Source organism: Denticeps clupeoides, chromosome 1 (genome assembly GCF_900700375.1).
Source record: "Denticeps clupeoides chromosome 1, fDenClu1.1, whole genome shotgun sequence".
NCBI lineage: Eukaryota > Metazoa > Chordata > Actinopteri > Clupeiformes > Denticipitidae > Denticeps > Denticeps clupeoides.
In genome coordinates, this window is record NC_041707.1 from 39,259,521 (window position 1) to 39,287,461 (window position 27,941).

The following is a 27,941-nucleotide window of genomic DNA, read 5'->3' on the forward strand; positions in this document are numbered from 1 at the left end:
AACCGGACGGCCGCACGCCTCCCCCCAAAATGGAGGCCAGCGATCTGCTGCACAAACAGATGTTTGGAGATAGAAATATATATACAGGGTACAGGGTGGTAGTGGCCTAGCGGGTGAACCAGAAGACCCGGGTTCAAATCCCACTTACTACCATCGTGTCCCTGAGCAGGACACTTAACCCTGAGTGTCTCCAGGGGGGGGGACTGTCCCTGTAACTACTGATTGCAAGTCGCTCTGGATAAGGGCGTCTGGTAAATGCTGTAAATGTAAATGTATATTTCATCTGTGTCGGTGCAGCATATTGCAATAAAAATCGATGAAACTTGGCCAATGAGAGGGCAGGAGACAGGATGACGGAAGGGGACACGGGCATTCACACTCTTGCGGTCGAAGAGACTAATCGCTCCGCCCCGTGTTTCCCATCCACTTCTTCGTCCATATTAATGTCGTTTTCCTTTTCCACGTTTTTTTTTTTTTCGGAAATGATAATTGTGTGAAATGAGGTGACGAATCAGTCATGTGGTACAAACATTTACATCGTGATCAAAAAGTAGGGCCGTACAGACATTTGATGGCCGCGATAGTCCTGTAGTTTCGCTATGAAAGTTACACAAACTCTTCGTAACTTGCTAGAACGTTAGTGTTCTAGACAAGCATGTGTCAAAAAAGCCTGATGGGGTCCCTGCGGTACAGACCCATTCTCTTTAAACAATAAGTCAGATACACACACACACACACACACACACACACACCACATCTTCCATAATCATTCTCGTCAAATCAAGCCAAACCAATTCACACGCGGTCAATTGTCTTTGCAGTACCCAAACATGAGAGAGAGCCATCGGGCAACTGGGGACATGGGACACAAAATGGCGTCCCACTGGCAGTTCAAGGGCTGTGTTCTCCATGCTCCACGTTCTCCGGGACTTCGTGCCCTTTTCCCAGCGTGGGTCCAGTTGTACCAGTTCAGTGGAGGAGTGAAGGGAAGTGCTCTGAAGTTATGACCTGGCTAACGCCGTCGTCCAGTTTCTTTTTTTTTTTTTTTGTCTGAACTGTCAACGAAAGGAGGAAGAGGAACACCACATCATCTGTTAAACTGAGCCCTGTGGCATCGCGGGGAATGCTTTCCACGTTGTGCATGCTCAAAACTCACTTTTGGAGATGAGAATTAGACTGCAGTGGATGGCGATGGGTTCTGTGCGGATAGAAAAGACAAACATTAAAGCACCATGTTGGAGTTATTCTGCAACGTCTGTTTCCAGATACTTGTTTTTCCGACCTTGTGGGGACCGAGTTTAGTAACACAAATAAACACTGATTGTACCATGTGGGGACATTTTGCCGGTCCTCTCAAGGCCAAATGTGTTTTGTTTTTAAAAGCAAAAATAACAATAACATTTTCCTAATGTCATAGTTCAGTCCGGTTCAACAAATACACACGAAGTTGAAGCCACGTGTATAAAGTCACCTGTGTGTGGCTCGTCTGCCCAGCACTTTTTTGGGGGTCTCTGGCCGAGGCGGGAGAACCCCCCTCCTTCTGACTCCCCACAGAGGAGGAGTCGGAACAGCTACTGTGAACTGCATAGAGGGAGAGAATGCCGAATGTGAATAATGAGGTCAGAATATGTGATTCGGTCTGTCTACGCTACTGCAGCTAGAGAGCTGCTCATGCAGTAGCCATGACAGCCAGTGGGACACCTGCTGGACAGTTTGGGAACTAGATGATGATTCCGCATGTACACTTACGCAACTGCTGACAGTAGTGATGTTGCGCATGACATAAAATGCAATGCTGCTATTTAGGCTACTGAATCAACAGAGTACAGTACAAATCAGTGTGAACTGCACCCAGACAGCGTGTGCATGATGTTTGCACCTCGGTCACTGAGGCTGAAGCTCGAGTCCAGTTCAGATGTGGGCGCTCCGCTGACCTCCAGCAGCAACTTACTGCTGACTCCCATACACAGAGACTCCTTCAGACACAACTCTGAGAAAGACAGAGAGAGAATTATGGCACGGCTACAAATGTAAAATGCTTGAAAAGACAATTGGTGTTTAAGTACCAAATAATCAGTGCGAGTGCATACTTGGAGATTAGCGCTAAGTGAATTTAGTGTTTTCCTTTGAGGAACTGCATTGTTTATATTTATTTTCAGCAGCACTTTTAGATGGTATGAATACGTGGAGACACATTGTAGAAATATGAATTGTATGTTTACAATTATTATTGTCAATAATATTTATCTGCGGTGTCCTCTATGCCTTGTGATGTCTGTACATGGCTTTCTGTTTAATGTTAAATGTGCTTTCAATGTCATGTTGTTGTTAATATTCATGTGTTGCATATATGTGTGTAGATGTGTTTGGCTGTGTGTAGTATTACCTCTTTTGTGTATTGTGTATATATATATATATGTATATATATGCGTAGTGTTGCCTGTGTTTGTATCTGTTGGACTGTGTGTAATGTAACCTGTGGTGTGTGTGCTATTTGTATTTGTATGTGTGTGTAGTGTTACCTGTACTGTATATAGCGTGTTAGTTAAGGTGGTAGGGTTAGGCTGGTAGTAGCCTAGTGGGTAACACACTCACCTATGAACCAGAAGACCCGGGTTCGAATCCCACTTACTACCATTGTGTCCCTGAGCATTGTGTCCCTGAGCAAGACACTTAACCCTGAGTTGCTCCAGGGGGGGACTGTCCCTGTAACTACTGATTGTAAGTCGCTCTGGATAAGGCCGTCTGATAAATGCTGTAAATGTAAATGTGTGTAGATGTGTTATACTCTGTTTACTGTTACCTGTGTTTGTGTAGTGTTACCTGTGTTTGGCGTGTGTAGAGTATTACCTGTGTTGTATATGGCGTGTGTGTATAGTGTTACCTGTGTTTGACGTGTGTGTGTAATGTTACCTGTGTTGTGTATGGCGTGTGTACTGTTACCTGTGTTGTATATGATGTGTGTGTGTAGTGTTACCTGTGTTTGCCATCTGTGTGTAGTGTTACCTGTGTTGTTTATGGCCTGTGTCTAGTGTTACCTGTGTTTGCCGTCTGTGTGTAGTTACCTGTGTTGTATATGGCGCGTGTGTGTGTAATGCTACCTGTGTTTGGTGTGTGTGTAGTGTTACCTGTGTTGTATACGCTGTCTGTGTGTAGTGTTACCTGTGTTGTATACGCCGTGTGTGTGTGGAGTGTTACCTGTGTTTGGCGTCTGTGTGTAGTGTTACCTGTGTTGTATACGCTGTGTGTGTAGTGTTACCTGTGTTGTATACGGCACGTGTGTGTAGTGTTACCTGTGTTGTATACGCCGTCTGTGTGTAGTGTTACCTGTGTTTTATACGCTGTGTGTGTGTAGTGTTACCTGTGTTGTATACGGCGTGTGTGTGTAGTGTTACCTGTCTTTGGCATCTGTGTGTAGTTACCTGTGTTGTATACGCTGTGTGTGTGTGTAGTGTTACCTGTGTTGTATACGACGCGTGTGTGTGGAGTGTTACCTGTGTTTGGCGTCTGTGTGTAGTGTTACCTGTGTTGTATATGCTGTGTGTGTAGTGTTACCTGTGTTGTATACGCCGTCTGTGTGTAGTGTTACCTGTGTTGTATACGCTGTGTGTGTGTAGTGTTACCTGTGTTGTATACGGCGCGTGTGTGTAGTGTTACCTGTGTTGTATACGGCGCGTGTGTGTGTAGTGTTACCTGTGTTGTATACGGCGCGTGTGTGTGGAGTGTTACCTGTGTTTGCCGTCTGTGTGTAGTTACCTGTGTTGTATACGCCGAGTGTGTGTAGTGTTACCTGTGTTGTATACGGCGCGTGTGTGTGGAGTGTTACCTGTGTTTGGCGTCTGTGTGTAGTTACCTGTGTTGTATACGCCGTTTGTGTGTAGTGTTACCTGTGTTGTATACGGCGCGTGTGTGTAGTGTTACCTGTGTTGTATACGGCGTGTGTGTAGTGTTACCAGTGTTGTATACGCTGTGTGTGTGGAGTGTTACCTGTGTTGTATACGGCGCGCATGTGTGGAGTGTTACCTGTGTTGTATACGGCGCGTGTGTGTGTAGTGTTACCAGTGTTGTATACGCTGTGTGTGTGGAGTGTTACCTGTGTTGTATACGCCGCGTGTGTGTGTAGTGTTACCAGTGTTGTATACGCTGTGTGTGTGGAGTGTTACCTGTGTTGTATCCGGCGCGTGTGTGTAGTGTTACCTGTGTTGTATACGGCGCGTGTGTCTGTAGTGTTACCTGTGTTGTATACAGCGCGTGTGTGTGTGTACTGTTACCTGTTTTGTATACAGCGCGTGTGTGTGTTACCTGTGTTGTATACGCTGTGTGTGTGTAGTGTTGCCTGTGTTGTATACGCTATGTGTGTGTAGTGTTACCTGTGTTGTATACGGCGCGTGTGTGTAGTGTTACCTGTGTTGTATACGCTGTGTGTGTGGAGTGTTACCTGTGTTGTATACGGCGCGCGTGTGTGGAGTGTTACCTGTGTTTGGCGTCTGTGTGTAGTGTTACCTGTGTTGTATACGGCGCGTGTGTGTAGTGTTACCTGTGTTGTATACGCTGTGTGTGTGGAGTGTTACCTGTGTTGTATACGGCGCGCGTGTGTGGAGTGTTACCTGTGTTTGGCGTCTGTGTGTAGTTACCTGTGTTGTATACGGCGCGTGTGTGTGTAGTGTTACCTGTGTTGTATACAGCGCGTGTGTGTGTACTGTTACCTGTGTTGTATACAGCGCATGTGTGTGTTACCTGTGTTGTATACGCTGTGTGTGTGTAGTGTTACCTGTGTTGTATACGGCGCGTGTGTGTAGTGTTACCTGTGTTGTATACGGCGCGTGTGTGTGTAGTGTTACCTGTGTTGTATACAGCGCGTGTGTGTGTACTGTTACCTGTGTTGTATACGCTGTGTGTGTGTAGTGTTACCTGTGTTGTATACGCTATGTGTGTGTAGTGTTACCTGTGTTGTATACGGCGCGTGTGTGTAGTGTTACCTGTGTTGTATACGGCGCGTGTGTGTAGTGTTACCAGTGTTGTATACGCTGTGTGTGTGGAGTGTTACCTGTGTTGTATACGGCGCGCGTGTGTGGAGTGTTACCTGTGTTTGGCGTCTGTGTGTAGTTACCTGTGTTGTATACGGCGCGTGTGTGTGTAGTGTTACCTGTGTTTGTATACAGCGCGTGTGTGTGTACTGTTACCTGTGTTGTATACAGCGCATGTGTGTGTTACCTGTGTTGTATACGCTGTGTGTGTGTAGTGTTACCTGTGTTGTATACGGCGCGTGTGTGTAGTGTTACCTGTGTTGTATACGGCGCGTGTGTGTGTAGTGTTACCTGTGTTGTATACAGCGCGTGTGTGTGTACTGTTACCTGTGTTGTATACAGCGCGTGTGTGTGTTACCTGTGTTGTATACGCTGTGTGTGTGTAGTGTTACCTGTGTTGTATACGCTGTGTGTGTGTAGTGTTACCTGTGTTGTATACGGCGCGTGTGTGTAGTGTTACCAGTGTTGTATACGCTGTGTGTGTGGAGTGTTACCTGTGTTGTATACGGCGCGTGTGTGTAGTGTTACCTGTGTTGTATACGGCGCGTGTGTGTAGTGTTACCTGTGTTGTATACGGCGCGTGTGTGTAGTGTTACCTGTGTTGTATACGGCGCGTGTGTGTAGTGTTACCTGTGTTGTATACGGCGCGTGTGTGTGTAGTGTTACCTGTGTTGTGTACAGCGTGTGTGTGTGTAGTGTTACCTGTGTTGTATACAGCGCGTGTGTGTGTTACCTGTGTTGTATACGCTGTGTGTGTGTAGTGTTACCTGTGTTGTATACGCTGTGTGTGTGTAGTGTTACCTGTGTTGTATACGCCGCGTGTGTGGAGTGTTACCTGTGTTGTATACGGCGCGTGTGTGTAGTGTTACCTGTGTTGTATACGGCGCGCGTGTGTGGAGTGTTACCTGTGTTTGGCGTCTGTGTGTAGTTACATGTGTTGTATACGGCGCGCGTGTGTGGAGTGTTACCTGTGTTTGGCGTCTGTGTGTAGTTACCTGTGTTGTATACGCTGTGTGTGTGGAGTGTTACCTGTGTTGTATACGGCGCGTGTGTGTGTAGTGTTACCTGTGTTGTATACGGCGCGCCTGTGTGGAGTGTTACCTGTGTTGTATACGGCGCGTGTGTGGAGTGTTACCTGTGTTGTATACGGCGCGTGTGTGTAGTGTTACCTGTGTTGTATACGGCGCGTGTGTGTGTAGTGTTACCTGTGTTGTATACGGCGCGCGTGTGTGGAGTGTTACCTGTGTTGTATACGGCGCGCGTGTGTGGAGTGTTACCTGTGTTTGGCGTCTGTGTGTAGTTACCTGTGTTGTGTATGGCGTGAGTCCACAGCAGTTGTGCGATGTCGTGGCTCCAGCTGGCACGCTCCGCGCTGCTCGGGCTCTGCAGGGTGAGGTAGTCTCGAGCGCGTGGCGCCTGCCGCACCCACAACTCGAACTTCAGGCCGTCCTCGCCCACACTCTGAGTCAGGCCCATCTCTCCTGTCTGTCACAGTACAAACATGGCAGTGTGTGTGTGTGTGTGTGTGTGTGAGTGTGTGCCCGTGTGTGTGTGTTGTACCTTGATGCTGTTCTTGAAGCTGTAGGCAACACGTCCAGCGCTGGGACTTTTCATCTTGGTGAAGATGATGTAACGCTGGTAGAGAAACACGCTCCTCAATCCTGCTTTCCTCCGCCTCGGCCCACCACAAACCAGCAGCTCCCCAAAACGTATCAAGTCCCCGCGCTCCGCCACGGGCACCTCAACACACACACACACACACACACACACACTGCACATAAAACACACAACGCACACTCCACCTACTCTTCTTCTGAAGATGTTTCTGAGAAGAACGTATGAACCCCTGCGGATAGACATCACTACACGACGCCAACACATCCGAGCAGGCGTTCTCACCGGACACCCCGTCATGAGGTCGCTGGCCCGGAGGTCCTCGCCGTGCCGCTGGATGTGTCTGAGGACGGACAGGGCGGAGTCGGGGGCCGGGTTGACCCCGCCCAGTTCCTCGAGAGCCTCGCAGTACTGCCGGAGCCTCTGAGCGGGGGCCGACAGGCAGCCGGGGAAGGAGAGAGGAGAGTGGGGATAGAAGCTGGAGAGTTTCAGCTGGGGAGACAGGGAGAAACACACCTTTACACCCACAAGATTAACAACACACATATTTTTGGTGTAATTTTGTTCTTGTTTTGTACTGATGTTCCCCAACTATTATCAATATTTCATAATAACATGAGCATTAAATGTCGTTTAAGGTCTTTGATTGGTTGACTGGAGATTGCAACTAGACGAAGGCCACAGACTTGTAGTAGCCTAGAGGGTTCAAATCCCACTTACTACCATCGTGTCCCTGAGCAAGACACTTAACCCTGAGCGTCTCCAGGGGGGGACTGTCCCCGTAACTACTGATTGTAAGACGCTCTGGAAAATGCCGTAAATGTAAATCTTTTCCACACAAAGGGAAGTTCACAACGGACTGGAGCGCAGCGCCTCCTCCTGCCCCCTTGTGCTCACGGGCAGAACTGCAGTCCAAGTTTTAATAAAATGCTAAAAATGACGTTCTGTGAGTTTCCACCGCGTACGGTCTCCGCAGATGCGCGAGAACCAGGCGTGCTTAGGGGTTGTGTACCTTGAAGAAGTCCGTGGCCTGAGCCACCAGCGGGGAGTCCAGGTCGGGTTTCGTTCGGATGTAGTGGGAGTAGAGGTCGAACTGCTCTCTCTGGACACACACACACACACACACACACACACACACACAGTCACTGCACAGAACACACACGTCGTCCGGAACAACTAGCACGGTCACTCGACATGCTTTACATTCACAGCGCGTGACGGGAGATGCGCTCTTCCACTTTATTAAGGCTTGATGCGTCTCCTTTTATGCACAAGCTGAGGACTGCGAAACACATTCCAGTCTCCTTGACATTAAAAGACACGGACAGATCTTGGACGGCGTGGACTCCCAACGCCTCCAAATTGCAGCGAGAGGCTGGTGGGCATCCAGCATGTATTCTTTATCCCACACTTTTGTGCTCCTGCCACATGCGTGGTTAAGCTGTTAATAGCAGCCTGAGCCTCATTAAGGGAAGGTCGGAATGGAAGAAATGAAGCGGATGTCATCCCATCTGTATGGTACCGTACGGTATACTGGCAGGCGGCGTTCCGTTTTTCTTTTCTTTTCTTTTTTTTTTTTTTACAAAATCTGGTTCTTCACAGCTCGCTGTTTTTTTTTTGTCTCCAAAAGACAAAAAAAAAATGAATAGCATTATTCTCTGAGAACCCTACAGTGCACACACACACACACACACACTGACAACCCAGGCCACAGGCCTTCAGGTCCCTGCTTCGGCTCTGCTCCACTGCCACTGGTGTCACTAATGGGTCCATCTTGTCAACGGAGAAGGGAAGCCGCCACTGAACGCTGCCGTAATGGAGCGGAGTCGAAGTCGTTTGTGGTGCCAATAAGCTCTTAGCTGCCATTTAAAAGGCATGACGGAAGTGCATTCGTATGGGTTCTGACGGCCTCAATTTTGGTTCTCAATGTGACGAAACGACGACTGGAGCTGACTGGAGCAGGGAAATTCTCTGGGTGGAAAAAGCATGAGAAACGGGAGGTAACCTTTCCCCTTATTACATCATAAGGGGACAAATTCCAGATCTGACCGTCTGAGCTGCCTCCCTCTGGACGGTGACACTGAATAACCAAACCACTCCTAACCCTAACACCTATCACCATTTCTAGCCACTTCAGGACCATAGACAGGCCAGGGGAACTCGTATTAATGGTAAATCATCTCACAACGTGACATTTTCATAATAGGGGACCTTTAAAAGGGCAACTGCCAGGGTGGTAGTAGCCTAGTGGGTAACACACTCGCCTGTGAACCAGAAGATCCAGGTTCAAAACCCACAAAACCCAATTGTGTCCCTGAGCAAGACACTTAACCCTGAGTGTCTCCAGGGGGGGACTGTCCCTGTAACTACTGATTGTATGTCACTCTGGATAAGGGCGTCTGGTAAATGCTGTAAATGTAAATGAGCTGTCCTGTACATCTTCATTTGCACAACAAGATGGAAAATTCGAACCTGGTTTTCCATTATATAAGACAGCTGATTGGCCAGTAGCCGAAACTCACATATTTGCTGAAGCAGTCGTGTTGCTGCAGGGTCTGCGTCAGAGCGCCCTCCATGGCCGGGAGGAGGCACTGCGAGTGGAAGCTGCTCAGGCTGCTCCAGTTGGAGAACAGGGTGGCGCTCTGGCCCCTGAGGGCCGAGGGGACGTCGGGCCCCTCCAGCTGGGGCAGGAAGTGCTCCTCCACGCCCTTTAATACGGCCACGTACTGCCTCTCTGAGTTGACGAGCCTGCACCACTGTACGTACAGCTTACTGAAGAAGAACATTTTGACATAAATTAATATTGATGTGTGTTTATCACCCCAAGTCTCCATAGCAACCAGGTACAATGGCTTATTTTACCCAGAAACCACATGCTCTTCAGTGTATAACAAAACGCCAGTCTCTAATAAACTCGTATCGTTCCCTTGACAACAGCTCGCGAAAAAAAAATAAACAACTTAGTGAAAATAATTGCCCTCTCATTAACAGAAAACAAGATTTGATGTCAAAGTCAGGTTTGGAAACAATTAAATATGCAGAGTTGCGTTCTGGAAAGGACCAGAGAGGACCAACAAGGGAAAATACTACAATACTATAATAAAACAGTCATAATTAAAATATTATACTTCCACTTTGACATTTACAAAGAAAAACAATAATACATTTAAGCATTTTTCAGTAATTTCATATGTAGTCCCACAAGATACTACAAGATCATATCACCCAAAAACTATTACTCTAGACTGCATTAATAGGAAATATTCTGTTCTGCAAATATAACCTGGGCATGTCATGTACTGGCAGGAGAGGGGTTCATAATAATAATTCATAATCATTTCATATATAATATTTTATATATAATATTTATACACAGACACACACACACACACACACACACACACACATATATATATGTGTATATATATATATATGCATATATGCATATATATATATATACACACACACACACACACGACTCACACACCTCTGTGCCGTGGCACCCTGCCTCTCCCCACCCGTTTCTCTCTCGGTGCGGCTCAGCAGCACGTGTTGCCGTGACAACCCCGTGTGGTCGGCCACCTCCTTGCTGCTGACCTCCACCCCGCGTATCAGCACGCTCCCCGCCCCCTTCCCTCCAGCCTGGCACCGCGGCCGCCACGCCCGCACTCAGCACCGGCTCCACCAGGACCTTGCGTCCCAGCCAGGACAGAGGGGACGCGCGGCTCGCGGCCCCCCCGGGGACCTCCGTCGGCCGGGCGGCGGCCGGGGCTGCGGGGCGGCGAGGTGCGAGCAGGGCCTGGAGGTCAAAGCTGGGGTGTCGCTTCCTGGGTGGCTTGGGAGGAAGAGGAACTTCCGGGGACTGGGGATGGGAGAATAAAAATGGTCTTAGAACTTCTGGATTTTCTTCTACGGTTGATCCAACCAAAACATATTTTAAAAATGATACAAATAAATATTATGTCTTGACCACAGCTCCATCTGAGCCTAAAGGCCACACTGAAAGGTACTGTCCAAAAATGAGAAATTAGACTCACACTCTTCTTGGGGGGGTGGAGCAGCGCCTGTAGGAACTTCCCTCCACCCATGGCCCCGCCCCCTGCCCCTCCCCCTGTCCCCTCTTTCTTCTTGTCCTCCCCGATCTTTAGCGTGGAGCAGTTCTGTGGCCTGAACAGAGAAGCCAGGGAGCCCCAGCTCTGCAGTCCACCATCTCCGCCCCAGCCCTCACCGTCTCCATCACCCTCCCCACCCAGCGGCTCCCACAAGTTCGCGCTGGCCTGGGCCCGCCCCCTCTGGGGGCCCTGCTGGGGTCCCGGGGCCTCCTGGGGTTCCTGGCCGACAGAGCCTCTCTCCGACTGCAGGATGCGGCTCTTGTAGTGGGCCATGGTGCGCTGGTAGCGCTCCAGCGTCTGCGACCACAGGTCCAGCAGAGCTCCGCCCCCCAGCTCCAGCGCGAGGGCTCGGGCGTCCTGGAAGCGAGACGGAGGGATGGGCGGGAGGGAGGAGAGCGGCGAGGAGGGGCAGGACGGGGAGGAGGAGGAGACCACATCGCACCACTGGGAGGCCTGAGAACAGACGAGAAAAGATCTGCAAGTTCTGGTAAAACCTCCATCATCCATCCATCCATCTCTTTTGCAACTATATTCATATTGTTGTGCATTCTTTACTCCACTTTACCATTTCTACCTCACCGTCATGTATGTAATGCTTTTTATGCATCTCACCATCGTTTTCTGCAGCTTCGTATAATAGTATTTTTGTACCTCCTTCTAAAGTTTTCTGCAGTTTTGCATGCAATAAATCAGAAATATAATATAATATCACACTTATTCTGTATATAATGTGACTGTTCACAAGCCTATTTATCTATGATTTTCCTCTAAACCTTATAAAGTGTGTGTGTGTGTGTGTTCTCGTACCTCCGTAAGTGTCGACAGCAGTCGCTGCGTGTTGTCCAGTTGTGTCCAGCAGTCGGACAGACAGTGGCTCATGTCCCTCAGTTTCTCTCTGACTGCGGGCAGTCTGTCGATCACCGCTGGCAGCCCCGCCCACTCCAGCTCCGACCAGGCCTCCACGTCGGCCAGGACGGCCAGAGTCTCGCTGTTCAGGTCCTAAACACACACACACACACACACACACACACACACACACACACGTTCGTCTTAAAAAGGTTAAGCACATGCATGTGTCCGTCATGCTTCCATGTGGACCGTTTGCAGAAGCATCTCATCATCCGACGGAACACGACCCGCATCAAGGTTCAGAGCCGAGAGCAACACAGCTTCAGATACAGACACACATGCACACCATGGCAGACTCTCTGAAGCTCTTGAATTTTTGCTGCTTGAGGGACAGTCTGCTGAGAGAGAGTGGAGGGTCCTTAAAGTCCTCAAGTTCCTCCAGCACACGGCCAATATCCTTCTCACACTGTGACACAGACACACAGAGATGGAGAGAGAGGGACATAGTTAGAGGCATATATGGGAAAATATGTATTTATAAAGCTGGTTATAATTATACAGGGTGGGCTATTTATATGGATACACCTTAATAAATTGGGAATGGTCGGTGAAATTGAACACATTTTATAAATGGTCAGAAAATAACTTGTAAATAACTCATGAAAGAATAAAAATGGCCACTATGGTCACCACCCATCTTGAAAGGTTTGCCACAAACAGGACGTTAATGTCCCCAACCATTCCCATTTTATTAAGTATATATATATATATATATACTTAATAAAGACTATATATATATAGTCTTGCATAGTGATCGTTTGCCTATGCTTGAGAATTTAAAAGAACATCGGCAAGTGTTCAGCCTTATACGAGCGTATAGATTTTAAAAACTCTTTCTTGTTTCAAAGTTAATTCTAAAAAGCGCTGTGACGCTTAAAAAATGCAGAGGGTCTTTTGAGAGCAACACAAATTGTTTTGGGCAACACGAAATGGGCCTCGAGTGTCTCCAGGGGGACTCTGGATAAGGGTGTCTCATAAATGCCATTAATGTAACTGTAAGCAAGATGTCAGGCGATCAAGTCATTTGGTTAAATATCGCCCCCTCGTGGTCAACATACAGACTACATTAAACACGTCCTCAGTTTCACATTGAAATCTTGGCTAATTATAATACACGTAAGCTCCAAGGGCGTTTTAATGAATAAATATGCTGTTTGTATATTGGCATGATGCCGCACTTGATCATTGCCTCTCACCTTGTCCAATTTATCCACAAAAGCAGCCAACCGGCCGAGTGCTTCCAGGTCACGACCTCTTTTATTGGACACAAGAACCAGGCGATGAAGTGCTTCATCCACGCTGTCGTACAGTTTGGAGGTTGCAGAGTGGGCAGCCCTGAAACCCACCGCCCCGTTAACACACGCTCGTCATTATTCCTTTCCAATTTTATCGTTGATAAGAATGGTGCATCAGCACCTGCAGTCAGGAGACCTCTGAGCCAGTCCTGACATCCCATTGGACAGGCCTGCCAGCCAGGCCCCGCCCCTCTGCTGCAACTCCGTCAGCCGCTGGTCAGACAGAACGCTGGTCATGAGCTGCCGGTGCTCGTCCACACTCATGGTGACAGCCTGTAGGGGGGACAGAATGTAAGACCTGATTGCTATGGATGTCTCTCACACTCGTGCTCATTATTTGAAAATGCAGCAATTTTATTTTAGGGGTTGGTAGTAGCCTAGTGGGAAACACACTCGCCTATGAACCAGAAGACCCGGGTTCAAACCCCACTTACTACCATTGTGTCCCTGTGCAAGACACAAGTTGCTCCAGGGGGGGACTGTCCCTGTAACTACTGATTGTAAGTTGCTCTGGATAAGGGCGCCTGATAAATGCTGTAAATGTAAATGTATTTGAACACAATAATTTTTACCAACATGCAGCAGTTTGCAGCTTTATCAGACGTCAATCAGTATTAACAGGGACAGTCCCCCTGGAGACACTCACGGTTAAGTGTCTTGCTCAGGGACACGATGGGGGGGGGTCTTATCTTTCTGCTCTTCGGGTTCACAGGCAGGTGTGTCACCCGCTATGGTACTAACCACCCATGTCGCGTACACACTGAACAATAATTCTCACGATATTTGAGCAGCTTTTTACCGAAAACCAGTCTGGCTGCTTAATATCATAAAATGAGTTGACAAACTATATTTGAGCAAGGCAAGCACGCAGAGAGACAAATATTAAGGAAAAGGGCATCTGATAATTTCCATAGATGTAAAATGGACGTCATTAGAATGGAAAATGTATATATATATACCTTTACCAAATAAAAAAATGTAAATGATATTTGGACAATGAAAAAATAATATTTAGACTGCATGCTGCTGCACATTATGGGCTTTGACAACGTGCTGAAGGTGTGACAGTAGTGGCCCATACGGCTCGTCTCATGATAATTAGCTTGCGTCTGGGCGCACTTGTAGAGGTGCCAAAACGTGTGACATGGCACATCTGCTGAGCACCCACAGCACCCGACAGCCGTCTCCCGCTTCATTCGCTACCTTGATGCAGTCGGGCAGCGGCGCCGACTCCATGGACCGCAGTGCCCCTCCGATCAGGCAGAGGGCGCACTCACACCGCTCGGTCAGCTGCTCCAGGCTCTGGAAGGCAGACGGCGGAGGGGGGTTTTCACGACGAGTCCATTTCCGGGTACAACTTGTAATTTCCCAAGAATCGCATTCCCATTGAGCCTCACCTGCCTGAAGGCCAGCCAGTCCGAATGCGAGTGTTTAAAGTCCCCGCCCATCTCAGTGGTCAGCTGCTGCTTATCGACGAACTGCTGGAGGACCCCTGTCCCTCGGACCATGTGCACCTGAGAGCAGACAAATGTGGGACTCGAACCGCTTTGTGGCATTAAAAAAATCGAATGCTTCTGTGGCTCAGCTCAGTACTGACTGTTGTTAAGATACTTTTCTTTGTTTTTTTGCAGAAAACCTTGAGGCACCTTGAGCTTTCAGATGACAAAATGGTGAAAAGATCTGGGTTACCACTCGAGTGTGGCGGCCTGGTGCCAAGATACCATGTGCAGGTTTTACTTTTAATGGAGTAAAGAAAATAACGTTTGGTGACCATTTGGTGCAAGCTGAAGGTATCTGATGGCTGGTAGTGGCCTAGTGGGTAACACACTCGCCTATGAACCAGAAGACCCAGGTTCGAATCCCACTTACTACCATCGTGTCACTGAACAGGACATTAACCCTGAGTGTCTCCAGGGGGGGACTGTCCCTGTAAATACTGATAAATGTAAATGTAAATGATGTCTTTATTAAAGAAAAATCTAATTTAATGTACACCTCATACTATATGGGCTATGGCAGAGAAAATGAGCTTTTCTAATTGGCCAAGGACAAACAAAACGGTAAAAGTCTGAGATGACCGGACCATTTGTTGAGTTGAGCCACATTATGATAACTTCAGGTCACCTCCACTCCATCCAGGCTGGGCTGAAGTGCTTCGTGCTGCTCCTCAGTCAGAACGAGTACCGATCCAAGCCCCTCTGGTACCTGAGCCTAAACACACACACACACACACACACACACACACATTTAATGTGTAATTTGGTCGTCATCCCGACAGTAGACAAATGTCATCTAATTCTGCCCTTGTCTCTTTTCAGTAAAAACCTTCTCACAGATCCCTCCGCCCGCCCTCTACCCTTCGTGTAAAGGGTAAAGGTCTGAGTGACAAGCCATCATAGAACCGAATCCCATGCGCTCCCACCTTGAAGAGTTTGAGAGCAGCGAGAAGGAGCCGGCTCGGGGACGACCGCCTGCTGTCAATGATGACCGTCAGTCCTTTCTCCTTCGCGGTGGGCCTGCGCGGTAAGTCGCTTGAGTTAACCGGTCTGGATCTTTCATGACATTCTGAGGGGAATCGCGCCGATTGTCACCTGGAGATGGCGTGATAGCCGGACAATATTTGGACCATCTCTTTCTCGTGGAAACCCTCTTCTGGAGCATGGGCTTCGGTGACCACCAGGCCCCGTCCGATTCTGTCCACCGTCCCTGTGGAAGGATGTGGATTAGTGCGGCTTAGAAGTGACAATGTCGACGTGCGTAATAAAACGTAGCGAGCGGTGACGCTACCTGTCAACAACAGCTTCCCCGACTGGAGAAGATCTCCGTCCAAATCCCGAAGCAGCAAAGGGGCTTTGGCCGACGCTCCACTGGACTGGTCAGGGAGCACAAGTGACTCCGCCTCCACTGACGAGTGGTTAGCCGAAAATGTGCCGAGGACGTTACATTCTGCCAACAATCAAACAAACAAACTTCCTGTCGATAGGAACGATTTAGGGATGGACTGATCACAAGTGGACCTTCACTTGACCTCAGCTGACCTCGCTTGTGCCATTTTATGGCTGAAGTGAAGCGATTGTCATTGTGAAACGCAGCAGCATGGCACAATGTGACACAACAAAATGCGTCCTCTGTATTTAACCCATCACCCTTGGTGAGCAGTGGGCAGCCATGGGGACGGTGCTTTGGCACCTTGGCAGCTCGGGATTCGAACCGGCAACCTTCTGATTAACTGCTAGTAATAAACGAATGTTAATGAGAAGAAAAATATGTCTGCATGTGCCATGGACATTGATAATGTTCACATTTAACCTGCCTAAACCAGAACGACCATATTCAATATTTCAAAGTGAAGTGATTGTCACATGTGATACACGGCAGCACAGCACACGGTGTACACAGTGAAATTTGTCCTCTGCATTTAACCCATCACCCTGAGTGAACAGTGGGCAGCCATGACATTTGAACCGGCCATGGGATTCGAACCGGCAACCTTCTGATTACGGGGCCGCTTCCTTAACCGCTAGGCCACCACTGCCCCCACAAGTTCTGTCCTACACAAGTTCTGATCTTTTACGCTAATTCACGTAGACCACCCAACAAATACAAACCTGCCGATCCTGTGTGTTCTACGGTCACCTTGTCCTCCACCGTTTCTGGTCCTGCCTGGTCGGTTGGTGTTGGCTGTAGCGGTTTTGGTGCTGGTGAAAGGGAGCCACTTTGTGGCCCTTTGCTTTGGTTCTTCGGGGCAGACTGGTCTTTGGCCCTCGGATTGCTGCGGCCACCCGATTTCCCTTTCCCCCTGCCTCCTTTGGCCTTCCTCTTTTTCCTATGATGAAAGCATGGTTCTTTTTGAGTAGTGAGATGAATCTGGGCTCGCGATTCATTTTCTCTCCATAGCCCTCGATTCAAGAGAGTCCTGCCTACACCTAATAATTTCTCACGGAATGTGCTCATTTGTGGCCTGGAGGCCAAATTTTGTGGCCTTTGTAAGACAAATAAAAGAATGACCTGATCAGTAGTCTATGCAAACATATTCAGATTTCATAGGCGTCAATGGACCTGTCCTTTCTCGATTAAATGTGTGCTCCAATGGATTAAACCTATTAAAACATTCATGCTTTTTCATTCTAGAGTCGGGGGAGGGGGTGGGCGTGACCTCTTACATCATGACTTAAATAAAAATAATAATAATAACTGGTAAATGAATTTGGCCTTTGGCAATAAGTAGCAAATCCAGGGTGCATAGCGCAGCAGCAAACGTTCGCTCGCAAAAAACTAATTGCAATGCAAAATGCAATTCAAGTGTATTTATTATTCTATTTATTATTTTAAAAAGTTCAAATGAATAAAGAATTGCATCGGCGCTTTGGGCATTGAATTTCCATTGAATAAATGTGAAAATACTTTAAACGGATTGCATCGGCTTTGCACACTTGCAAAATGTGATATCAAGTTACATGCTCAGATTGAATATTGAATTGCCATTGGAATTGTTGTGGTTAAAATCTCCCATAGGCAGTAAGCTGGGCTCAGACCCGAGACATTGTTGCGCAAGTGGCTCTTAGTTGACTAGTTAACCTGCTACTACCACTTCCCCAAGTAGTCCAACATGCTCGGTACCTTGGTGCTCTAAATCCTCCAGCTTTAACGTCTTTTCCTCTCGGGCAAACCTTGCTCTCCGCCTTCCCAGAGGCGTCCTGTTCCGTTTTTCTGCCACTACCAGGTTGAGACTGTTGTCTCACTGGGTTTTCTTTGGTTGTGTCGGCTTTAGTCTTAAATGGGTGTTTTTTTTCGTCTGTGCAAACACCGGCTAATGGACTATGTCCATTTCTGTCGGCGAATAGTGTTGGAGGGTTGTCTTCGCTGCTGGTGGAGCCAGCCAGTGGTTTATCACCATCTTCAAAAACAGAGTCAGAGTGTGACCCTTGGTCAGGGTCTGACTGTCCTTCCCCTGTATTTTCTGCTTCTTGATTGGTCCCCTCATGGGGACTACTTCCAGACACCTTGCCTCTCTGGCTTTCTTCCCAGGCCAGAGTGCTTCCAGCTCCTTCCTGTTCCCTGCCTACTCCCGGCCTCCTCTCCTTAACAGGAAATTCCAGATAAAGTCCCCTGTTCTCTAGGTCTGCCGAGCCTCTGGAAGACTTGTCCCCTTCACCTGAATCTTGATGAGACGGCGGGAACGAGTGCCTGTCCCTGCCCAGGTCAATGACTCTGGGAATGGGCCGTGACTCCACCGGGCTTCTTTTTGGGGCACCAGCTCTTCCCCCCGCCCCACCGTCGGTCCTTCCAAAGACCCAGGCCTTTCCCTTACGGAGCTTCACGGCTCTGCCACGCCGACAAAGTGGCAGCGTCTTGGTTTTGCTGATGCCATGCATCTCCAGGTAGCGCTGTTTTGGGTCGGCCCCTCCGTCTGGCCCACTTCGGGGCTCCAGCAGCTCAACGTAGTCCCCGTCCCCGTCCCCGTCAACGTGAGGCATCGCGGCCTCCTGGCTGGCTCTCCTGCGCCGCAGGGCAAGAAGCAGGTCCCCCTCGTCCCCGTCTGGACCATTCACGCCGTCCTCCTCATCCCAAGACCAGGAGTCCAGCTCCCCCGAAGATGACCCCCACCGCGAGCCTTCCACATCGACCGGGTCATCGCGGGACCGCGGCAGAGCCGGGCCCGGTCAGGTCCTCTCCCGAGGAGCTCTGGACGAACTTGGGATAGACCACGTCAGTCCAGGGAATCCTCAACACGCCATCACTCGTGCTCACCAGACACGTGTCCAGACATCCTGTTCCTCCTGTCGAGTGGGAGAGAAATTCATTGTCTCTGGCTGGTGGGACGACTTGTCCTGCTCAAACGAGTCTAACACTAACACTCACAAAAAAAAAAATCTATCATCTAGCACTTAACAATTCCAGCATGTTCTGTTCCTGACAAGTTGGGCCTTATTGGGGCTCTTAGTTTTGTAACTCAAAATCTATAGAAACTGAATGAGAATTGCTGGTGTCTTCCTCTTGTAAGTCGCTCTGGATAAAAGCGTCTAAGTAAAGTAAAGTAAAGAGATTTGTGCACACGATCAACTGCACGATTAATCACATGTAAGTATTGATCGGCGCTGGAGCCTGCTGGTAAATGGGGCCAGAGCTGCAACGAGTCCTCTATCATCAGCCGGCCGTGAAACTAGCGAGATTCTGTCCCAATTCCAACACCTTGTCCTGCATTTCAGCGTCTTACCTCCTGGTCCACGCCGCAGAGTTCTCACCTTCTCTCTTGTAGCCGCGCTCCTTGTTGACGCTGTGCAGCCACTCCGTCGTGAACACCAGGGGGTGCTGCGACTCGGGCACCAACACCTCCTGGACGTTGCGGCCGCCGGCAGCCAGGCACTTGAGGGCCAGGCGCGGGCAGCGCGTGGAGAACGGCACCACCTGCAGGTAGAAGTCGGTGGCGCGCAGGGTCCTCCAGTCCAGCGTGGAGAGCTGCACCACCACCTTCTCCCCCAGACACAGCGGCCAGCCCGAGTGCAGGAAGAGGCAGCCCAGATACTGGGACTGACAAAGAGAGGTTCTGTTCACCGCCGGTGCCTCCACGTCTGCTGATGTCATGTGACCGCTCGCAAACTCGTTACAAAAGCCCGAATTTGAAATTGAAATTAGTCCAACTAAAAAATCGAACCAAATTCTCCTGCAAGACTATACAACTATGGAGATGTGGAGGGTGGGAGTGGCCTAGTGGGTAACACACTCGCCTGTGAACCAGAAGATCCAGGTTCAAACCCCACTTACTACCATCATGTCCCCGAGCAAGACACTTAACTCCGAGTGTCTCCAGGGGGGGACTGTCCCTGTAACTACTGGTTGTATGTCGCTCTGGATAAGGTAAATGCTGTAAATGTAAATGTGTCCGACGTCAGAGATACAAACAGGCGTAGAAACGTGTGGGACAGTTAAAAGAAGGTCAGCTCGTCCCCCTGGGTCATAACTACAGTTTATGTTCAATAGCAACAAAACTAGAGAACGGGTTTTTCTGCTGAGACACGCCGCTCGGCGCAGAGGCTTTGGCTCATTTTGGTCCCCGCCCGTCCCTCCCCCCCATGCCAATCTTACCCAATTCACAGGACCCTCATTGGATTACCTTCCGAAGCTCAGCAGGGAAAACGCTTTCCGCCCAGTTGCACTTCGTGCGGTGGAACAATCTGGCGCAATAAACGCTACGGAACGAGGGGGAATGTAACAGGCCTCGCGTCTCGTGGTCTCGCGTGCCTGTACAACGGGCGTGGAGCCTCGGATCGTGGGCCCAACGCCCCCGACAAGTCTTTTTTTCCCTCACTGTCCCTTCGTTTCTCAATCGATCCTCTGTCCGCCCCCCCCCGAGAAACGGACACCATCTCGCACCCCGCCTCCCCTCCCCGTCCACGGCAGTCGCATACGGAAGGAATTACTGCCGTGACCTCAGACGGCTCTACAAAGCGGCTCTGTTCTTCGCAGGAGGAGGAGGAGGAGGGTCGGCCACTTACGCAGGCGTGCTGCTGCAGTCGGTGCAGGAGGTGCTTCGCGGGGACGAAGAAGTCGAGCAGGTACCGCAAGCTGTCGTGCTGGTAGGTCGTCTCGAGGACGGAGAAAACCTGGACGAGAGGACAAGTTCATCGTCCCGGCCACGCTTGGGGAACTCGGGTCAGGCGGGTGGAGTTCGTCGCAGGTTGAAGACATTCCTGCAGCACGCTGGGTATTTACGGTGACGTTCATTTCGTTTGTGAAAAGCTTTACCGACGAACAGGGTACCTGTTCAAACCTGAAGTGCAGACGTTCCCCATGTTCTCATTCCACTAGCACTGGCATTCTGTCATCTGTGAGGACCTATGGTCACACACCTCTTCTGGGAGGGATTCAATCAATCATGCTTACAGCAGCCATAATACATTTAAAAGGGTGGTAGTAGCCTAGTGGGTAACACCCAGGTTCAAATCCCACTTAACCCTGAGTGTCTCCAGGGGGAGACTGTCCCTGTAACTACTTATTGTAAGTCGCTCTGGATAAGGGCGTCTGATAAATGCTGTAAGTGTAAATGTAACATGGCCACGCCCAATGCCGTAATATTTTTATTTAGTGCCATATAGGGAAGCACCACTAGATGGAGCACCACTGCGTATTTCCTGTTTTTAGTAAATTTCATATTGCCATTTATCAATTCTGCACAACCTGTTTTAAGTGTACGATCCATCCATGATAGAGCACAAGGTCAACTTTGAATTTATATCCCGCATTTATGTCAAATGTACACATTTAATTTTGTATAAATGTCTGTGACAAAAAATAAATAAATAAAAAATGTGCTTTACCTGAGAGAGCAGGGGAGGGGCTGTGCTCTCGAATGGTGGATAGAGGGATGACAGCGCCCCCTGGACGCAGTCCTCCACTGCCTCTGATCCCTGCCAGGGGACACAGGGGTCAACGGTTGTGTTTACATGTGGTGGAGACGGCGGCCCTCGGCAGCTCGTCCCGCTCGCATACGCAGACGCGGCTTCCTGTCGCGCATCCCGGAGGCCAAATTCTTTTTAAACCAGGCCCCGCCCGCCAAGGCAGCTTGTTTCTCTGTGGGAAAAATCGACATGGCAACCGCGGCGTTTCCCCTCCCCTTTCCATCCCTCCCTCTTTCCTTCTCATGCCTGCCCCGCGCTCTTTCACACACTCTCCACTTTCTCTCCGTCATCTGACAACAATTAAGTTCAGGCCGCCGCGCTCCCTCTGTCCCTCACAGGAATCGTATTGTGTTGCAGATGCCAGAACTCCGCAGAGCACGGAACGAGAAGAGAGAGAGAGAGAGAGAAAAAACGGGTGGAAGTACAGAGGGATGACGAGGGGAGTTTCTGCAGAACGAAAAATGTGAAAGGCGGAGAGGGAGGAAAGGAAAACAAACTGCGGAAAAAAGAGGAAGAAAAAAAAAAAAAAACGTAAGGGGATTGGAGGGGGGGGGTCCAGGGAGATGTTTGGATGAGCGGAAAGGCCTGAGATGACTGCTGGGTGGGAGCCATGCACACGCTGTCCTCTGTCCTGAGATCAGCAACAAATTTCCTGGCTCCAGGCGTAAAAAAAAAAAAATTCATGTGCAGTTACGACAGATATGCAAGTATCGTAATTTATGCAACCGGACACGGTGGCATTTAGAACATGAACTGGTGCCTGTCAAGGTGAGGAAATATGCAGGGAAATACAGTTATGTTCAGTCACCGGACCTGAACCCAATCCAGATGGTTTGGGGTGAGCTGGACCAACAAGTGCTAAACACCTCTGGGAACTCCTTGAAGTGTGCAAAGCAGTAATCAGAGCGAAGAAACTAGAATATAAAACATGTTTTCACTTATTTCACCTTTTTTTGTTAAGTTCATAACTCCACATGTGTTCATTCATAGTTTTGATGCCTTCAGTGAGAATCTACCAACGTAAATGGTCATGAAATTAAAGACAACACGTTGAATGAGAAGGTGTCCAAACTTGACATTTTCACAATAGGGGACCTTTAAAAGGGCAACTGCCTGGGTGGTGGTGGCCTAGTGGGTTAGACTTTACTTTATTTAGCAGACGCTTTTATCCAAAGCGATCCAGACACTCACCTATGAATCAGAAGACCCAGGTTCAAATCCCACTTACTACCATTGTGTCCTTGAGCAAGACACTCTGGGTGCCTTGACACTCTGGGACTGTCCCTGTAACCACTGATTGTAAAAGAACATTAATTTACCTGCGTAGCAAAATCTATTTCAGTACGAAGTAGTAATATTCATTAATAGTAATAGTAGCCTAGTGGATAACACACTCGCCTATGAAGCAGAAGTCCTTGGTTCCAACTAATAATAATACCGTGTCCCCTAAGCGAGGCGCTGTCTCCGGTGGGACTGTCCCTGTCACTGCAGACTGTAAGTCAGATAAATGCCACAAATGCAATAATGATGACGTGTAACTTTTCGCAACGTGATATATTTCATTATAGTTATCGCCACACGACCTGCATTTATGTTGCGTCTCCTTTCCATAACGTCATAAAGGTTCGTTGACAAAGGTATTAAGTAGAAAACTTCGTTGACGAAAATAACACTAACCAGCAGTCGAATTTACTAAAAAAACGTGCCTAGGGCTCCGACCGTTTTAGGTTTGGGCCTGGTCCTGAAAACGGTGGCTGTTGAACGGCGGTGACAAATGCCTCTGCGGCTCAGCAAAATAGATGATATGGGGACCGAATAGACAGTTACAGAGCGTCACAGTGCAATTAATTACTGTTTACTCGTACGGTAAATAGGATCTAAATCTTCCCCTCAGGAATAGGGTCGTCCTCTCCCTAGCCCAGTGTCTTTTGACTAATTTGACCAAATTGTTGGCATGAAAGAATCCAGTACGGACACTGCTTTAGTGTGTTTGTTTTCCCTGTGCATGGGCACCCCTTATCAGTGTGTATGTGTGTGTGTGTGTGTGTGTGTGTGTGTGTGTTTAGTCTGCAGTGGCAGTGCAGTTTGCATGTCTGACTTCCACCCGGCTTCCCGTCTTTCTCTCTGGCCCGTACAGCAGGAGACGTCCTCCATGCAGCTGGGAACCGCGGGAGAGAGAGAGGGGCGACCGGCGGGAATGCAAAAAGAAAGTGGATGGGAGGGGGAGATAAGGAGAGGAAGCAGCTCCTGGGGAAGCCATGATAGATACCAGACGGGAATGAAACGGAGCGAGGAAATCAGGGAGACCCTTTGGCGCTCCGCTCCACTGTAGTCCAGTCCAGGTTTTCCACGCGGCCCTTAAAGAACGCAACAGCGCGTGGAGAACGAGGCATTTTTCAACCATCTCACTTCCTCACAGCCGGCATGGTCTTTCCCAACTCCGCCACATCCCCATGGGCCCTTAAAACAACATGCCAGCCCCGTCCGACAGGGCAGTGCTTTCACACGGGGCTGCACCGACACAGCAGCCTCAACTAGTGCCAATTTCCATAACCAATTAATCAGGCTTAAACCAAACGATTAATCGATTAGTCGGATGTTTTAAAATAGACGTAGATGAGAATTGAAAGATTTGTTCATTAAATGCGTTAAAAACATTGGTAAGAAAAACGCAGGTTTGAGACGATATGAAAAAGAAAAGGCCCTTAAAACAACGCTGCAACTAGTGGCAATTTCCATAACCAATTAAGCAGCCTTTTAAAAAATAATTAATCGATTTACATAGATGTAGACTAATGTGGATAAAAAAAATTGGTTCAGTAAATACCTCAGACTTTTATTGATAAGGAACATATAGCCTTGAGACAATCTGAAATTTTTTTTTATTATTAACAATGTAAGCTGAGTAACTATTAACAATCAATTTAATTAATCGATTCTTTGATTAGTCATTGCGGCCGTACATTAGTACACAGTAGCGTGTTATTGATCTTGTTTACGTTTGTGCATGTGTCTATGATCACCGTGGACAAACGTGAACGTGGCTGGGATCTGGCAGGAGGGTATGTTTCCACAGTTTACTTCTCCCAGATGCAACATCCCGCTCTCCTCTCCTCTCCACACTCACTCTCTCCCTCTTTCCTTCGGGTCCAACGTGGAAAATGCAGCATCACCCAAACCACCGCCATGGCGATCCACGTCTCTCAAAATAAAACAGGCCTTCCTCCCTCCCTCTATCCCTCCGGTTCCCCCTCTCTGTTCTCCCCGCCAGACTGCTCCACCCTGTCCCGCTGCAGGCAGAACACTGACATATAAAACTCCTTTTTTTCCCCCCCTCTTCCACTCCTCCTCCGCTCATGCACTTGGCTTATTAACCTATCTCTTCATCTGCCACGTCCTGCGCGTTTTTTCCCATGCCCCGTCTCTTCTGCCGCCGGGCTACATGCAGGAAGGGAGAGGGGCTTTTCTGACAGCCATTGTGCCCCCCGGGCTGTTCCAGAAAACACCACGGCACAGGGTCCCACTGTGGGGCGTGGAGGGGGAAATGAAAACCGCGAACCATTTTTTCCATACAAATTCACGCACTCTGCAAAAACACGACCAGCACAGCGGCAGCACATTATTTGAATTAATGTTCGCAGTTATACTATAATTACATGACTGGACTATGTATTACTGTTCAGTGCTCAGGGCATAAAAATTACTGTTCAGTGCTCAGGGTTGTTGACAAAAGAATTTCCCTCGGGATAAATAAAGTTCTTATTTTATCTTATCTTATCTTATCTTGTCTTATAAAGATCAGGAAACCTCCCAGATTTACTCATAAAGCGCAACTCTTTTCTGTCATGTTACAAAGTAACGTTGATGGAATGTTTCTAAAACAGAAGTTATTTTATGTATTATATGTATTATATTATGTATTATATTATGTATTATATGTATTACTGTTCAGAGCTCAGGGTATAAAGATCAGGAAACTTCCCAGATTTTCTCATGAGGCAACTCTTCTCTGACATGTTACAAAGTAACGTTGATGGAATGTTTCTAAAACAGAAGTTATTTTATGTATTATATGTATTATATTATGTATTATATTATGTATTATATGTATTACTGTTCAGAGCTCAGGGCATAAAGATCAGGAAACTTCCCAGATTTACTCATGAGGCAACTCTTCTCTGACATGTTACAAAGTAACGTTGATGGAATGTTACTATAACAGAAGTTATATTATGTATTCTATTTGTTACATGTATTATATTATGTATTATATGTATTACTGTTCAGAGCTCAGGGCATAAAGATCAGAAAACTTCCCAAATTTACTCATGAGGCAACTCTTCTCTGACATGTTACAAAGTAACGTTGATGGAATGTTTCTATAACAGTTATATTATAGTTACAAGATACATGTCGCTATTTGTGATACATTGTCGCACCGTGAAAAATGTCGTGTTCTCGATCGTATCTTCTATACTTGTCCTAGATGCATTCTGGAGTGTAGGTTCTAGGCTGAAGTGCATTGGCTGGTGGGTCAGGAGTGAAAAGTCGCTTCATCTCGCTAGAACCTTCTCTTTCAGGAAGCGAGCGCGGGGAACTCACCATGACTCGGTTCGGACGTCTGGCCGCGCCGCTACATGGTCCCTTCCTGGTCGCGCACAGACACGACGATCCCAGATCCCAGATCCCAGATCCGGAGTCGGGAGGCGTGATAACGGTCCACAGGCTGGGAGAGGAGAGGGATATTTCCACCGTCGCCCAATGTCAGTCCAGCCTCGTCCTCCTCCTCCTCCTCCTCCTTCTCCACCCTCAACAAGAGAAGCCCAGTTCTCCTTTCAGCCGCCCGCCGCTCACTTTTTCCACTTCCACACACACGCACACAGGTTCTCCAACCGTCACCCCGGGTGGTTTTATACTCTCCTTCCCTGCCAAATCACCCCTTCCCCTCCACACACACACGCACACACACACTTCTGTAAATGTGGACTTTTATTTTGATTTTTTTACTTTTTCACAAAAACACACACACACTTCTGCAAATGTTGACTTTTATTTTGATTTTTTACTTTTTCACAAAAACACACACACACTTCTGTAAATGTTGACTTTTATTTTGCTTTTTTACTTTTTCACACACACACACACACAAACACACACACACACACAACACTTCTGTAAATGTGGACTTTTATTTTGATTTTTTTACTTTTTCACAAAAACACACACACACACTTCGGTAAATGTTGACTTTTATTTTGCTTTTTTACTTTTTCACACACACACAAACACACACACACACACAACACTTCTGTAAATGTGGACTTTTTTTAAAAACTTTTTTACACACACACACTTCTGTAAATGTTAACTTTTATTTTGCTTTTTTACTTTCACACACACACACACATACACACTTCTGTAAATGTGGATTTTTATTTTTTTTTTTATACTTTTTCACACACACACACACACACACACACACTTCTGTAAATGTTTACTTTTATTTTTTACTTTTTCCACACACACACTTCTGTAAACGTGGACCTTTATTTTGATTTTTCACTTTTTCACACACACACACACACACACACACACACACACACACACACACACACACACACACACACACTTCTGTAAATGTTTACTTTTATTTTTTACTTTTTCCACACACACACTTCTGTAAATGTTGACTTTTGTTTTGATTTTTTACTTTTTCACACACACACACACACACACACACACACTTCTGTAAATGTGGACTTTTATTTTGATTGTTTACTTTTTGACATCCACACACACTTCTGTAAATGTGAACTTTTAATTTTATTTTTTACTTTTTTACACACACACACATTTCTGTAAATGTTGACTTTTATTTAGATTTTTTTACTTTTTTACACACACACACACACACACACACTTCTGTAAATGTTGACTTTTGTTTAGAATTTTTTTAGTTTTTCACACACACACACACACACACACACACACACACACACACACACACACACACACACACACACACACACACTTCTGTAAATGTGGACTTTTAATTAGATTTTTTCAACCCTGCCACCCAGCTGCACGATGGTACCATGGTTTGGGGGATCCCAAAGTCTGACAACCGCACAGTACTTCTTTACCTCTCACATACACGGTTATACAGATGCAACACGTGGTGAAATGAAAAGTATAAAACACATAGTACATTCGAATTCTAATCTGAAAATGTAAAGTGACCTTGGAGTTGTGTGGGTCTGAAAAAAATCTACAAAGGGCTGTAAATATTAAAACCCCAAATTTAAGATAAGATAAGATAAACCTTTATTAGTCCCACAAGTGGGAAATTGCACTTGTCACGGCAGAAAGTGGACAGAAGCAGAAGGTAATAGCAGCAAAAACAGAAACAGAGGTAATAGCATCACAAAAAAATAAGATAAGATTACTGTATATATGTACAAATTTACAATTTAAACAGTTAACAATTTAACAGAATGTGCCCAAGTGTGTGTGTTTGTCTGTGTGTGTGTGGTCAGCTGCGAGGTCTTTGTTATAGAGTCTGACAGCGGTTGGAAGAAAAGACCT

At 47.5% G+C, this 27,941-nt stretch overlaps 1 protein-coding gene across 1 annotated transcript; it reads right to left on the bottom strand.

Moving 5' to 3' along the window:
- Nucleotides 1-518: 518 nt before the first annotated feature.
- Nucleotides 519-26,289, bottom strand: arhgef40 (Rho guanine nucleotide exchange factor (GEF) 40). Its single transcript, XM_028984551.1, is given in 29 exon segments — nucleotides 519-1,055; nucleotides 1,157-1,198; nucleotides 1,472-1,581; nucleotides 1,880-1,990; nucleotides 6,332-6,512; nucleotides 6,588-6,767; nucleotides 6,927-7,133; nucleotides 7,654-7,743; nucleotides 9,164-9,413; nucleotides 10,129-10,272; nucleotides 10,274-10,503; nucleotides 10,679-11,206; nucleotides 11,561-11,752; nucleotides 11,949-12,068; nucleotides 12,859-12,997; nucleotides 13,079-13,230; nucleotides 14,161-14,259; nucleotides 14,355-14,471; nucleotides 15,082-15,168; nucleotides 15,380-15,473; nucleotides 15,549-15,663; nucleotides 15,745-15,903; nucleotides 16,566-16,783; nucleotides 17,578-18,581; nucleotides 18,583-18,737; nucleotides 19,203-19,488; nucleotides 20,454-20,561; nucleotides 21,276-21,365; nucleotides 25,959-26,289. Coding segments are annotated over 28 exon segments (5,196 nt in total). The 5' UTR covers nucleotides 25,962-26,289; the 3' UTR covers nucleotides 519-1,055; nucleotides 1,157-1,171.
- Between the last annotated feature and the right edge of the window lie 1,652 nt (nucleotides 26,290-27,941).